Source organism: Homalodisca vitripennis, unplaced genomic scaffold (genome assembly GCF_021130785.1).
Source record: "Homalodisca vitripennis isolate AUS2020 unplaced genomic scaffold, UT_GWSS_2.1 ScUCBcl_3526;HRSCAF=9100, whole genome shotgun sequence".
NCBI lineage: Eukaryota > Metazoa > Arthropoda > Insecta > Hemiptera > Cicadellidae > Homalodisca > Homalodisca vitripennis.
The window spans coordinates 34,876-51,326 of NW_025779640.1; the positions used below are offsets into that span (position 1 = coordinate 34,876).

General features: G+C 32.4%; 1 protein-coding gene across 1 annotated transcript in view; it reads left to right on the forward strand.

Moving 5' to 3' along the window:
• LOC124372575 (protein O-mannosyl-transferase 2-like) overlaps nt 1-14,780 on the forward strand; it is a gene marked incomplete at its 3' end in the record, with an annotated part of 39,559 nt that extends 24,779 nt beyond the window's left edge. Inside the window, 6 exon segments of the mRNA XM_046830977.1 lie at nt 473-632; nt 1,540-1,646; nt 1,788-1,803; nt 1,805-1,871; nt 12,502-12,611; nt 14,570-14,780. Of these exon segments, the coding sequence (XP_046686933.1) occupies nt 473-632; nt 1,540-1,646; nt 1,788-1,803; nt 1,805-1,871; nt 12,502-12,611; nt 14,570-14,780 (671 nt within the window).
• Nucleotides 14,781-16,451: the final 1,671 nt, after the last annotated feature.

Consider the following 16,451-nt stretch of genomic DNA (forward strand, 5'->3'; position numbering starts at 1 on the left):
CAGTTTTCTCTAACAACCAGAATGTTTGCATTTGAAAAATTCGGTATTTTATAATCTTTGAGTGTCCGCCATTTTGTAATGCGTCAACTGTTTTACGTCAGATTTTCGCCAAAATGTTTCTAATTAAAAGAGCTTTAATTTGATGTACGACTCGACCTATGCTTCTATTTAAGAATTTTCACCAACCCCTGGCGGGACGTCCCCCATAAGCAGGATATCATGGTGAAATACATAAAATAATAGTTTTATATGAGCAAAAGCTTGATGTAAATTTTGGTTCTTATATTGTAATTAGTTCAAAAGTTATTAGACCGTCCCGGGACTTCTCAGCACCCCTGTATATATATATATATATATAGATTAAAATAATTGTGGGTTTAGATTTTGTTTATTGTGATTATTTTTAAGTGAATAAATCTTTTTGGAGTACCTAGACAAAGATTTTCTTCTAATTTCTTGTAATTTTTTCCAGACCTTTTTCTATCCAGTGGTGGATATGGCTCGTATTCACTGGAGTCATGATCGCCTGTGCCTTCAGTGTGAAGTTTGTGGGATTATTTGTGGTGTTGCTGGTTGGGCTTTGTACACTTGCAGAGCTCTGGGATATTTTAGGCGACATCTCTCGGCCTGTTGTAAGTCTGTTAATAACAAATTGCCTGTGCCTTCAGTGTAAAATTTGTGGGATTATTTGTGGTGTTGCTGGTTGGGCTTTGTACACTTGCAGAGCTCTGGGATATTTTAGGCGACATCTCTCGGCCTGTTGTAAGTCTGTTAATAACAAATTGCCTGTGCCTTCAGTGTAAAATTTGTGGGATTATTTGTGGTGTTGCTGGTTGGGCTTAGTACGCTTACAGAGCTCTGGGATATTTTGGGAGACCTCTCTCGGGCCGTAGTAAATCTGTTTATATCAAATTGCCTGTGCCTGCAATTCCCCTTTGTGTAGTACTTTCTTAGTCAATTTTGGACTGAGTAGGTAACTAAATAATCAAAATAATTAGAGCAATCTTTGTCTTTACAAAATCTAACTTTTGTGTTTATAATTTTAAAAATTAACGTTTAAAAATAAAAACTATTTATACAGTGTTATTACATGATTGATTCAATCAAAGTTGGCTCATTTGATTTTTTATTGCATTACAACAAATTGATAATTAAGTATTGAAATATTGAAAAAATCACTGATTTTACTTCTTAAGTGTGTTTAAATTCGTTTAGTGTTTTCCTCAAACGTAGACTCTAAGCACGGGTATGTTTATTAAACTTCCTTGTACTTTATATTTAGTATATCAATAAATGGATGTTTTTTCAAGAATTTCTTTTTAATTTTTATCTTCTACTATTAATTTCTTCTTTCTTTCAGTTTTAAAAATCAGAGATTTGATGATTTTTTTAATTATAAAAAATATTCTCAACTTTGTTTGGAGTATGTGGATTTTTGGAATAGCGGGACTCTAATGTTTATATATATTTCTAAAGTAGCTTAGTAATAAGTTATAAACAATATCCTGAATAATACATTTATGTAATGTATTGTTTCAGACTTATACCATAAAACACTTCATAGCAAGGGTACTCTGTCTCATCATTCTTCCAGTTTGCCTCTACGTCTCATTTTTTTACATTCACTTGACAGTACTCAACAAGAGGTAACTTTATCGGTTTATTTTTTTTTTAATAGTGTAATTAGTTGTACGCAGTGTTTTAAATTGAAATGTAATGTTTTACAATTAAATGTTGCTTAATTATTTCAGTATGACCTCACATCAACAATTTAAATGTTGTTCTAGTGGCAACGGAGATGGTTTTCTACAGTTCAGCATTCCAGTCACAGCTACAAGGCAACACTCTTCACAATGCCAGCATGCCAAGAGGTATTCCAACGTACTGTATTTAGACTGTTGATTTTTCAAATTCCGAAATATAGAATTGTGTTGTGTCCATAAATTCTGAAATATAGAATTGTGTTGTGTCCATAAATTATGAAATATAGAATTGTGTTGTGTCCATAAATTCTGAAATATAGAATTGTGTTGTGTCCATAAATCCTGAAATATAGAATTGTGTTGTGTCCATAAATTCTGAAATATAGAATTGTGTTGTGTCCATAAATTCTGAAATATAGAATTGTGTTGTGTCCAAGATGTTGTTCTGCAATATAGCTTTGTATTCACTTTTAGTGGAAACATAAACAATTTTTAGTGTAGTAAATATAATACAAAATGTTTGAGCTCTGGATTGGTCATATTAACCCTTCCCATGCTGTAGACGGATATATTAGAACAGTAGACTTTGACCAAAACACCAAATACAATTATATCCGGTATTATAGATTATGTCTCTTGGAGAGTTTTTTATTCACAAAAGTGTTTACCTTCGAAATGTCCGGTCCACGCTCCATGCTTATCGCGGTTGCCAAGGAAGTATTTATAAACGACCTTCACTCTGCGGCAGGGGGAGGGGAGCGTCCTTTGTCTAACTCCGAACACTTGCTCGTCAGTTCTGCATCTCCCACAGAGCCATAACCAAACATATCCAGAGAGAGAGAGAGAAATTTTATTTATTCCAAAACATACATTGAGCTACATTAAATGTAAACATCAACTGTACATGAATAGCATCAATAACTATAAAAATCTAAAACTTATATTAAAACTAACACTAATGTTTACAATTAGTTTTTAAGCAGTTTTCTGCTAATTGTTTGATAATAATTCTCCAATTGAGTATAAAGCTTTATTTATGAAATATTTCTTTACTTCACTATCAAACTTTTTGCCATTGTAATCTTTTATTTCTTTGGGTTAACAGTTAAAACATTTTTTCCCCATATATTCTGTTTTCATTTCATAGAATGTCAAGTTATGTTTATCAGTGCTGATTTTATTATGTGTATTGTAGTCATGCTTTACTGTTAAAAATTTTGTAGAATTACTTTTAACATATTTAATGACCTCCATAACATAAAGACTATAAATTGTTGGAATTTTGAACTCACTAAACAGGTGTTTTACTGAATCTCGTCTGTTTAGGTTTAATATTATTCTAACTGCTTTTTTTTGCATTTTTAGTATCTTTTCAAGATTTTGTTTGGATGTTGCTCCATAGATACTTATTCCATACGCTAAATGTGAATGAATGAGTGCGTAGTAAATTTTTTTTAGAGCACTTTGGTCGCATAACTTTGACATACACCGTAAGGCGTAGATTCCAGATGAAATTTTATTTAATACATTGTTAACATGTTTATTCCAAGAAAGGTGTTCATCTATGATTAAACCTAAAAATTTTGTACAATTTTCTTGTGTTATGAGATCATTGCCAATTATAATTGATGGTTGAATTTTGTGCCTATTTTGTTTTGTCGAGAACTTTATGAAATTGGATTTTTTTGAATTCAACAACAGATTATGATTTTTTAAGAATTCTTCAATGGCTGCTAGCTCAATATAGGCAGAAATCTCTATCTCTTCCTTCGAATTGCCCGTTACTACCATATAAGTGTCATCTGCATATATACACATTTTACTTTGATTAATATTTTTGGTTATCCCTCCAAGATAGCAAATAAAAAGTAGGGGTCCCAATATTGAGCCTTGGGGAATGCCATACTTGATTGTTTGCTGGGCTGAGACGACCTTCCTTAAATAAGTGTTGCCCTTGATATTTTCTGTGAACTGTGTTTCCACGTATTGTTGCCTATTGTTAAGATAGGAAGTAAACCAATTTATTTCTTTTTTTACTATTCCTACATTTTTGAGTTTGTTTAACAACAGCGCATGGGATACACTGTCAAAGGGACGTGATAAATCAAGGAAAATACCTATAACTTTTCTGGCATCAACTGAATTTATAATATTTTCAATGAATTCTATACTTGCTGTAATAGTTGATTTGCCTGGTAAAAACCCATGCTGTTCTTCATCTAATAATTTATTTGATTCTAAAAATTTAAGTAATTGATTATAAACAATACGTTTGAAGATTTTTGAGAAGGAGGGTAGAATCGACACTGGTCTTTAACAAGAAACTTCTTTTGTATCATCTTTTTTAAAGATTGGGATGACTTTCGATATTTTTAGTTTTGAGGGAAAATGTCCCGAAATAAGAGAAAAATTAATTAAATGTGTTAAAGGTTTCTTGATGAATTCTACTGAACCTTTAATTACTGTCATTGGAATTTCATCTACACCGGCAGAGTACTTATTTTCAAAAGAGAGAACTATCTTTTCTACTTCTTTTTCAGTTACTGGTTTGAAGGAAAATGTCTTTTTTATATTGTAATTGAAGTTTTGTTGGGCTTGAATAATCTTTTGTGGCTTTATATTTGGTACTATTAATTTGTAAACTATATTTATAAAGAAATCATTAAAATATTCACAAATTGCTCTTGGATTACTGATTAGCAACCCTTCTTTGCGCAGTGTTATGTTGTTTAATTTTCTGTTGTGATTCTCTCAAATATGAGTTAACTATACTCCAAGTGGTTTTGGCCTTATTTGAGGATCTTAAAATTTTGTTACTCATCATATTTTTGTGTGTGCTGGTAATGTCTTGATTCAGTGATCTCCTTTTTTCATCAATGAGTGGTTTAAGACTTATGTTTTTTGAGGATCTAAACATTTTTTCTAGTTCCACTAATTCAGTTTTTTTATTCCTCAGATCATTTGTTAACCAATTTTGAGTTTTGAATGGTTTTCTGTAACTGTTACTTTTGGGAAACACATCAAAATAATAGAAAAAATGTGTTATTTCTATGACTACTGTGAATGTCCATTATCTTAAGATATTGAGCATCGTGATCCGCAATTTTGGTTACTAAACCACCTACTAATAACTTATTACTTTTAATATTTGTAATAAAATATGGGTGACTTTGAATTGTGAGTTACTCTAGTTGGAAAATCTATTTTGTAATCCATATTGTACATTTTAAGAATATTGCAAAACTTATGGTAAATATCTTTTTTTAACACATTTATGTTTAGATCTCCAGTAATTATGACATTGATGTATTTATTACAAAGAGTATCAATGAGGGTTTCCAATTTGTTCAGAAAAGAGTTTTACATAACAATAGTCAGGGGACCGATATATACAAGCCAAAACAAAAAAAATAATTCCCAATTTTAAATTCTGTTACACAACATTCAAAATCTTTTTCTGTTACCATTTCCTGCACTTCAGGGATCAAGACGATTTTGCTAGTAATATTTTTTTGAGCCAAAATTATAACCCCACCACCAAGAGCACCTTTACGAGAAAAAAACGACCTCACTGTGTAATTTTCTATGTTGAGATATACTAAGTCTGCTTCGGTCATTTTATGTTCTGATAATGCCAATATGTCAGGTTTAATTTCCTCTAAATTGATTTGTAACTGATCTAGGCGAGATGGTAAGTGTTGAATATTATGGTGTAAAATTAAAATATTTTTTAATTTTTAAATTTGTTCTTACTATTTATGTAATAATACTGTATTTTGTTGCCCACTTTTGTTTTTACATGTGATCTCTGATCTTGTGATCCTGCAGTGCATGAAATAATATCAGGTTTTTTAACAATAGTTTTTTTTACATCTAATCCTCCCTAGGAATTCTTTGCTCTGCTGAGCTAATTGGCTAAAAAAAGATTATTAGACTTATGGCTATTACAATCTTTCTTAACAGACACAGGACAAGAGGGAGGTAGTGAGATCATATCCGAACCGTTCACTTTTTGACACTTCACTTGACACCCACGCATGGTAGGATCTGTGTAGAACTGGTGTCCTTGGCTGTTGTAATCAGATGATGAAGTGTCTGAGATGTAAGACTCTAGATCAGCTTGTTTCACCTCTTCCACAGTTTGGAGTATGACAGAATTTGGGATGGTGGTGTCATCAGAAGTTGAAGGTAATGGTGGGAACTCTTTAAGAGATAATAGTTCAAGTGGAAAATCTGTTGATTTTACAATGTTAGTTTTTGTCAGGTCCTTGGTTTCATCAGTTTGATAATGTTTCTGGTTACTCTGTCCACTGTAGGAAGACTTCAATTCGTTGTACTGATTAAGCACCTCCACTTGTGCAGTTTGGGAAGAAAAATTATGCTCGTTTACAACGTTTGGACAAATTTTGTCACACAAGGAAGCAACATGTGCTAGCACCCTATTCAACATTGTTGTGCCCCTTCGATTAAGGTGGACACCATCTCTTGCAAGATATCTATTTGTAATATACTTGTCCAGGTCAAGAAAATACCACTCCTGAGGTTTTACAAAGCCACCGGATATTTTGGTTTGTACGATACAGGATTGTAGACCAAATATCTCTTCTTGGAGTAATGCTATTTATAATAATTTTGGATTGTGGGAACTTATTTTTTGTACATTGTATTAAGTTACTCATGGCTCCCATAACCTCGTCCGGACATTTGCTGTTACTCAAGTCATTCGTTCCAGCATGTATAAATACAGTTTTTGGAGCTTTAATCGTATTCTTAATTATATCACAGAGTTCATTGGCTGTTGATCCTTGGTACATTAAACGGTACATTTAACACAGTACATTGGCATTTGTTACAGAAAACATATTTTATAATAGAATCGCCTATTATTAGAATGGGCTTATTTTGTTGTATCTGTTTTCCCTGTGTTCTTTTGATAATTTCTGTTTCTTTACCGTGATATTTATTGTTAGAGCAAGATGTTACATGTTTGTTTTGTTGACTTCTCAGTTGTACCTCACCATTTCCAATTTTGTCTGTTTGATTCTCATTTTTCAGGGTGTTGTTTTCAGATGTTATAGTGTCCAAATCAATAGTCAGAATGTGTACAACTGTTTCATATTCCATCATATCTTTGTAGTATTTTTCTTCAAGATTGGTAAGTTTTTTCCAAATATTTTATTTCATTTAACAATTCTCCATCTGGAAGTGGATAGGGTTGAATTGTTTCCACAAGATGGAGATTTTCTTTTTTTAGAGTATTTATTTTATGCTCTAGTTTTGTAATTTTGTTCCCACTTTGTTACATTTCTTACAGATTACAGGAAACTCTACATTATTTTCAACAATAATTGTACACTGTTTTCTTAGACTACTGATTTCTTCATTATTCTTCTTTATTGATTTATTTATTGATTTATTGATAGAACTTAATACAAGATCATCAAGATCTGAATTGGTGTCAAACAGTATAAGCATTTTACAATTTGTCAATAATAGTTTCCAGGTTAGGCAGTTGTGGTTAATGTTCTCTCCAATTCAGGAACTCCTCCAGGCTGTAGAATGATTGGTCCAGCAACCAGGTTGTCAGTCTCTTCTTAAGCAGATTGCGGCTGATACTCTTCAGTGCTTCTGGGAGGTTGTTAAAAAATTTTGCTCCAGCGTATGTAGGCTTTGATTCATAGAGTGCTGACCTGTGTAGAGGTAATGTATAGTTTGTGGCATTTCTAGTTTGGTAAGCATGCCTATCATAGTGTCTTGGAAGGTTTCGAGAAGAGGCATGAAGTATTGTCTCTAGGATATAAAGGGAGGGTGCTGTGAGGGTGCTTTATTTCCCTCTTTAACCCTTTGTCCGCCGTGAGCCACTATAGTGGCTCGAGATGTACGGTACCTTGACCGCCATGGGCCAGTATAGTGGCTCGCCGTATGCGGTACCTTGAGCGCCGCGGGCCACTATAGTGGCTCTGTTAACTTTATGCCTTTGTCCTTATAGTTCAAACATAATATATATATAAAATATATTTATATCAACTTTGAATTGTATTGCTCTGCTTCATTTCAAATATAAAATATTGATAGTTACTTGTTTCTATAGTAACAAGTGTATCTTCATCCTACAGCGGAATTTTTGAATTTTACTTAAATTACATTATTTTATGCAATTTCTGTGGAATATATTTGTAACTTTTAATATATGCTCAAAACAATACGTACTTTTAAGTTAAAAAACGTTATTTGAGCCCAAGTTACTTATTCAGTGTGTTTTTGGACCTCAAACTTATTATTTTTTTTTTTTAATTACGACAGGCATACATACTACTAAACAAATGTAAAAAAAAAAAAAACTGTAATTTATTACATCAACTAAAAGTACATCTCTTCCCCTCAAAAACAAAACCAAAACTAAAAAGCTAGCTCAAAATTTACGAAAGTTATGTAATTTAATATGTGACCATGCAAAAACGGGTGATTTTGCCGTGGCGGTATTGGATCCGTGCGGTGCTCAAACGTTTGGCGGTCTAGCGAACGACGGCATGCGGGAGCGGCGCACTAAGGGTTAAGACCAAATTCTCTGCCTTCAGTAGTTCTATTTCCCTCTCATATTCCATGACTGATTCATGTGCTTCCTTTTCAAGATTTTGAAGAGAAGTTTCGACTCTTTTCTTATCATATTTAATCTGACGAAGATATTCCGAAAATTCTTGTAGATTTTGGCTTCCTTCAAAGTCAAACGAGGTTTCAGTAGGTTCTGAGATGAACACTTCTCCATTAGAAATAGATGAATGTTTTATGGAATTATCACAGAGTTTTGTAGTTTAGTCTAATATTGGGTTTTCACCTGAGCACGGAACAGAACTATTTATTGTTTCTATAGAGTTATTTTCCGTTGATGGCTGTCTATTAGCTCTAAAGCTGAAATCATCAATGTTGTACGGTAGCTCATTTTCCTCAAAATATTTCAAGAGATCCTTCCTTGATCTAAAAATTCTTCCTTTTGGATAATAAATATAAACATCCACTTTCCCTGCGCTTCTACCTTTTTTCCTAATTATTTCCTTTCTTTTCCACACTTCAGGAAGTAATTTTACAGTTTTCGATGACATTTTATTTACAAGACGTTTAAAAATATTTACAGAATATTATTTAAATTTATTCACAGAGATCATTTAAAGTTATTTACAGAATAATTCAATACAAAAAATAAATAAATACATCTCTACAGTCAGGCTTAACCCTTTTAGTGCTATAGCGTCTACATCGTAGACGCTGCATTTATGTCAAAAAGTGCTATCGTCTACGTCATAGACGCAGCGTATTTTTATATATATTGGTTCAGATTATGCAAGTTACTGGCTGCAAACGATGACAGTTCATCCAAAAGCCATAGAGTAACGATATTTGTATATTTATTTGCCGACAACCCGCTGTTTTTTTCCGTCATTATAGTGAAATAAAAAAGGTCAGTTCGGATGTTTACGTTGCGAGCGAACTGACACTGTGCTTTGTTTACTCTGTTTTTATCTTATTTTATCCATTAAATTGTGTTATAATTGTGAAATACTACTTCATTAGTATTCCAAATCATTGCATTACTTCATTTTTCATTTGTGTTTTCCGTGTGTATTATATATTACTAAGTTACAAACTATGTCTAATAAGAACATTGCAGGTTTTGATGAGTTACTTCACCTTTTTTTATAGTTTTATTGCTGAATAAAACAATTATTTAGGTAAAAAAAAGTGTTAACTGTGCTTGAATTTCTTCTTTTATAAATAATAATAAAGTTAGTAAAGCATTTAAGCTAATAATTGTAAGTGTATTCCTTTTTTTTGAGCGTTTAAAACATTAGGCCTATTATATGTAGGAAAAAATTTGGCACGGACAACATATTATATTTTTCATCCACACTTCTTATTTTTTGTGTAAAAATAAAATCAAATATATGGAATTTAATAATAATAATAATAATAATAATAATTTAATAATAATAATTTAATAATAATAATAAAATAATTTAATAATAATAATAATAGAATGCCTAGAATAGCACTGGAGAAGGAGGAAGGAGGAAGAAGACCAAGAGGAAGACCGAGAGGAAGATGGGAGGACCAAGTGTGGAAAGACATAGAGAGAAGGGGACTACAGAAAATACAGGTGGATGAAGAGGAGACCTGGAACAATAGACTAAAGTGGAGGAGGCTGTGTACGACGACCCGTGAGAACGGAAACGTCTGACGATGATGATGATGATGATGATGATGATGATATGGAATTTGTTTAGTTTTAGTTGCTCTTTCCGATGGTAGCATCAGAAAAAATAATATAAAATTGTTTGCATACTAAAATTGTATGCCAAAGTGAAAAAAAATTATAAAAAAAATTTACATTATAAAGAAAAGTTTTTTTATAACATTCCAAATATGTACAAATGTATGTTTTTTGTATTTTTTTCTGTTTATTTCTTATTTATCTTCAATACAAAAAATATTAATAAGATATGACCTCAAATAAGGAAATAGTAAGGAATTTACTTAAAACTTTGCATTTATGCACTAAAATGCTTAGCACTCTTGGGTATGGCAATGCGCCAGACCCCTTAGCACTAAAAGGGTTAAATATGTGAAATAAGGAGTTAATGTTGTCTGCAATGTTTACAAGCACTAGCAGGCTGTGACTAGTCAACTGGCGTGATGTCAGCAATCATCTGTAGTCCACTATATGAATGGCCAGATTGTATTCAGATGATTCAATTGGTGATAAGAGCTGTTCCAATTCCTCGTACAGTATTTTTCATGATTAGTCAGGTTCACCAGTATTTTTCATGACGAATCAGGTTCACTTATACTACATCTGATATTGTACCAGGTAGACACTAAATAGTCAATGTCAGACCTTTCACTTCCTGTCATACATTAGTTTTATCGAAAATTTGAAATAAAATATTTTTATATATAAAATATTCTTACATTGACATTTAAATTACAACTGTATATATAGTAAAAATAATACTTTATAATTGTTCCTTTACTGTTAAAAGTTTGTGTTTATTGAGTATTTACTAAATATTATAACCATGTAATACCATGTGATTTTGGTCTCCAAATAAGTAAGTAGACTTTTTTATAAATAATACATTGGTTAAAAATAGTAATTAAGAACTTACATATATTTTGAAAATTGATACTCATCTAAAATGTTTTAACACTGTTTCCACTTTTAGGTTTGGAACTTGTAAAAACTAAGAAATTAAGCACTAGTCACATTAGTCACTGGTGTATTAAGCTATGATAGGAACATGCCTTTCCGTGACATGTATTACTGTTTTCTCAGTTGTCACGAGTGTGCGTCTACTACGTATCTCATTATTATTCCTCATCGTGTGGTAGTATTGTGATTAGTTTGAAGTATTTATCTTGTTTTGTAGTAAAATTTAATTAAACCTTTCAGTTTAGTTACATTTTACAATGAAATTGAAATTTATTTAAAATAAACAGTTTTTAAATAGTTTTCTTTTTATTTGTATCAATAAATACACTAATTTTAAGAAAAATTCCTTATTTTATACTTTTATGCTTTTACCTTTTATAATTTAACTGTAATAAAAATTAGCTTTGAACTTAAAGAAACGTAATTTTTTACTTGTCTTGGTGTTATAGGAAAGTGAATACATTTATTAGTTATGTGCAAAGGGTTAACACAACTGATGATGAACACTCTTAATGATGACTTTGAATGAAGAACAAAGGTTATAAAGAATATAAGGAAACTGGATTTTTCTGGAAATTTACCAGTGTTCAGTAATTGAAGAAATGTACCATATATATATATATATGTAATTTCAATAAACATTGAATCGCAAAAAGTACTTGCTCCGCCAGGAGTCGAACCCGGATCTCTCACTTGCCGGGTGAATGTGCTACCATTACACCACAGAGCGCTTACTTTTTCCGATTCAATTATTTTGTATTTGGCCGTATCTGTCACATATGTGTTTTAAATAAGCAAACTAACATATGATCGGAAGACCAAATACCTGTCAAACGACTTTTATTTACATCAAATTGTATAAATGGCAATAGCCTTATTTAATTTCAATAAACATTGAATCGCAAAAAGTACTTGCTCCGCCGGGAGTCGAACCCGGATCTCTCCCGGGTGTATATATATACATTTTGGATCTTCAATCTCTGTGTTTAAAATTTGTTATTGAAGATGGTTGATTTGATAGTATAGTAGGGTTTCAGACATTTGCCACCATTATTTGAGGATTGAAATTTATCCTATTCTTGGGCACAGCAAACACCGATGTGTCACTTAAATCTGAGCAACCTTGTGGATGTCCAGGAGCGGCACATCACTAACCGCAAATGTTGAGATTCTGAGGTACAAGGGTAGTTTAGTTGGTCTAGTCTACTGTGGGAGATGACTGTTGGAGTTGGTGGGGTTCGTTCCCTAAGAGTCAAAGGTTTCAGCTAGTTAAGGCATAAAGCATGCCATTCCCTGCCTGCTTTGACTGGAGAGGTTGGTTCAGAACTGGCCTCTCCTTCTTCCGAAGGGACATGACTGAGATTAGTGCCCTAAATGTTTCCTCATGGATCTCGACAGAAGGCGGTCCCCACCCCTAACCTTACCCATCCAGAATATTCTGTCACTCCATAAGCAGCGCAAAGGTCCTTTTAAAACTAGGTGCACTTTGTAAGGAAAAAAAAAATGGCTAACCATAACCAAACAGCTATATAGGTAGTTTTAAGGTTAAAATACCATTGACTGTTGATGTTACCATGGATCGTTGTGATGCAGATGTGGCGTACGGAGCAGTGGTAACACTCAAAATACACAGGACAGGTGGTGGTTACTTACACTCGCACTGGCATCTGTACCCTGAGGGTGTGGGAGCTAGACAACAGCAGGTTAGTTTCATCACTCACTATAGGCATGTCACTCATTCAGGTGAGGACCGCAAAATAACGTAATGCTTTATCAATAAACTGAAAATTGTGTTTGACAAGCGTAGGTTTTAGTGAAAAGACTTTGAGTTTTACTCCTTAAGAATAAATTCAAACCCATAACATTTTTACACCGTTTTTTATTACAAAATTATTGAAGTATCTCCATTTTTTATACATGGTTATTTATTGTTTTTATATACATTTTTATAGTTTTGAGTGTTCTTATAACACATTCACTAAGTTCACGCATATTACTAAAATAAAAGTAAAAGTATGTACTTTTTCAATTATATATAAATGATGAAATAAAGAAAGTTTACAGGATTTCAAAAAATTCTGAAGTTATTATTTTCCTGTGGAGCAAAAACAAGATAATAAAATAAAACAGCTTTTAATTATAAACATGATAAATTAAGTGGAAAACAAAATGTATATTGTAATGTAAAAATCTCAAAATGACTCTAAATTATATAGCTAAATAAAAACTGTATGATTATCCATGAAACATTGCAAGATAATCAGTGTATATCTTCTTTCAACACTGCATTAGCAACAAAATTTGTAAAACTGAACATTCAGAAGTTAAAATCGGTTCAAACCATAAGGAATTGTAATATTACATTTGAAATGCTAATTCATAGCTATATCATGAAAACGTGTCTAATCAAGTTGTTTCTACTACGTTTAGTTACAGGAGCTGCAATTAATAAAGATTTGAAAGTTAACATAAAAAGACAAAGTTTACATAAAATGCGTTAATAAAGACTATGCATTTATAAAATTGCATTCACAAGAAATATCAAATAGTTTGTGTGCAATATATATATATATATATTGCTGTATATATATATATATATATATATATATATATTTTATATATACAGGGTGTTTGAAAAGTATGGGTACGGCTGAATATTTTAAAAACCATAGGAGATAACATCTATAAACTTTGCACAGTGTCATATGGCTATGTAAAACTATTTTCCCTTGCTATTACCATGACATGGCAACCATGGGGGGACGGCCCACAGAGGAAAACATGGAAATCTTAAATTGAAGCATGGGTCGAGTGATACCTCATTTGAAAGAGCTCACTTAGTAGAGTTGAATGCCGCAAACCGCATCTCAAAAGGTTTATCCAATCAGAAATGGCGGGTTGTTTTACCGTACACATTGTGAAGTACATTATGCGCTGCCATTTCTGACTGGATCGTCGTATTCTGATGCGGTAGGCAGCGTTTCACTCTACTAACTAATGTGTTTTCACTAACTTTTTTTTAATTAGCAAATTATGTCATAAATTTATAACACAATAAATAAAACTAAAAAACATCGGTATTTATTGTGTTACCTGTTAGGTAACAAACCAAAACTCTTGATCTTTCTCCTGGTATAAACAAAATGAAACCAGAAATATAATAATATATCATTTATAGTTAAAATTTTAACCCAATGTTTTCTCTTGGCTAAAAACGTTCTGAATAAAAAAGCTAACTTTTAAAATTTAAAAAACTTGAAAACCTTAATTTATAAAAAAAAAAATAATCAGTTGGCTATTTCACGGAAAAAGGCTATTGTGTTTGCCACTATTGAGGTTTAAAAGTGAAATTATTTGAGTTTTATGAGAAATTAAATTATTTTTAATTGTTGTACTTGATTTATTAATGCTAAATATATTTCAGTTTAAAAATTAGTTATTATAGTTTTGGCATTATAAATACATGAAATATTCATTTCAAATAGTTTTTTATGTGATTTGAAACAAGTGCTGAAACCTCTAAAAGCATGTAACCTCTAATAGGGTCAAGTTTTGTCATTTGGACTGTTTATTGATGTATACCTATCAACACCTTTGAATATTATCATTGACTTTCAGAACACTCTGTTTACTTATTTTAAACAATGATTTGATTTCAAAGGTTACAACGTACACACACAAGGATGACAATAACCGCTGGGTGGTGAAGAAGTACAACAAGGAGGTGGACAAGGAAGATGAGGTGGAGCTGGTCCGGCACGGGGACTTGATCAGGCTCGAACACGTAGTGACACGTCGAAACCTGCACTCTCACCGGGAACCTGCTCCTGTCATCCAAAGAAAACACTACCAGGTCACTGGATACGGTGAGGGTGAGCGTAACTCTTGACTAACATTATTTGTTTTTATTTTATAATTTTTTTTACGAAAAATATATAAATTGATATCAGATTAAAAAGTCGTATCGAATGGAAGAAGAAACACATGGGGTGGAAATATCTGAGGTTGTAGTTATAAATACTCAGGATTGTAAAGTTTAACTGTGGCAAGGAAAACTTACAAGCACCACTTCTAGGTTAGACTGCCACCTTGCTTCCAAAAATAGAATAAGTAAGAATAAACGTAAACATTATCAAGGAGTTGGCCTCCTAGTGGTTCCAATGTTGTTTAGAATATTACCTACGAAGAATAATAATTAACCCTTTTAGGACCAGACCAAAATTTGACATGTGCAAAGAAAAATTTTTCGCGTTTTTCTGGCCATGCTCCAAGAACTGTGCATATTAAAAATGTGCGATTTTTCAAGCGTTTGAGAGAAAAATCATATCTTTAGAACTGATTACTGTACAGATTTGTTTTTAGGCTTAAAATGTTGGTAATTAAATTGTTTCATTGTGAAACAATTACGGCAGGCTGCATGGCATCACATGATTATTTAAGTTTTTTTGCACGAAGTTTTGTGTGTTTTTTTCAATAAAGAGTTTAGTTTTTGTTTGGGTAATGTTTGTTTTTGTTGAATTTTTGTGTTTGTAGAAATGTAGGGGTAAAACACGGAAGTACAACAAAGCGACGCACCAGCTGAACGGGCGGCGGCGTGACTGCAATTACGTTAATCTACTAGACCCGCTCGACTTTGACCTCTGTCTGAGGATGGGGAGGGGTTTGCAATAAGACAATTCCCTGTTTTATATTGACGAAATATTGTTCTACGCTAATCTAGTAATCAGTAGAAGCAAAATGTCAAATAACGATTCATGTCTGGGTGTGGTCGGTATAAATCCCAAAGTAACCCTGACAACATTAAGATGCAACATGGCCGTAAAATATTTTTTTTTCACCAAGCTGATGATTCCAAAGACGTTTTAAAATTTGATATCATAGTAAGAAACATACAGGGAATAGAAAAAATAGTATATTTATTCCATATAGAAGATTAAAATATCTCTTAAAAAATATGAAAATTCCGCCGGCGATAAATCAGACGACTGGTCCTTTTCGCATAGTACGCCGCCGGCGATAAATCAGATGTGTTGGTCCTTAAAGGGGTTAATATAACATAACAATTGTACTTCCCTTAAATGTGACATCGACTTATAGACTACCAATAGTATGCATAGTTGGTTCAAAATTTTAGTTGTAAATCTCAAGAATAAGAAGTAAGAAAGAAAGAGAACTTAAAGTAGAATTCTCTGAGAGAAAGAAGAATTCTGGGACATGCTTGAAACAAAATTGCGACGGAATTAGCCATTTATCGAGACAACTATATAATTATGACAACATGGTCTCGTTAGAAAAATATCACCACTACTTATGTCCATTCCAATCTGACAAATAAAACATCACCACAGGTAATTTACTTTACTATGTACAAATTTAGTTTATAATATAATTTATAGTATATGTCTTGCATGAAAGGGCTAATTTTAATAATACGAGAAAAGTTCATTTTACTTACGGACAAATTGTGCGAGTTGCATGGCAGCAAGATCTTCAGCTACAATACCTGTCAATTAGGTTATCAATCTGCCAAGAATTTTGTTCCA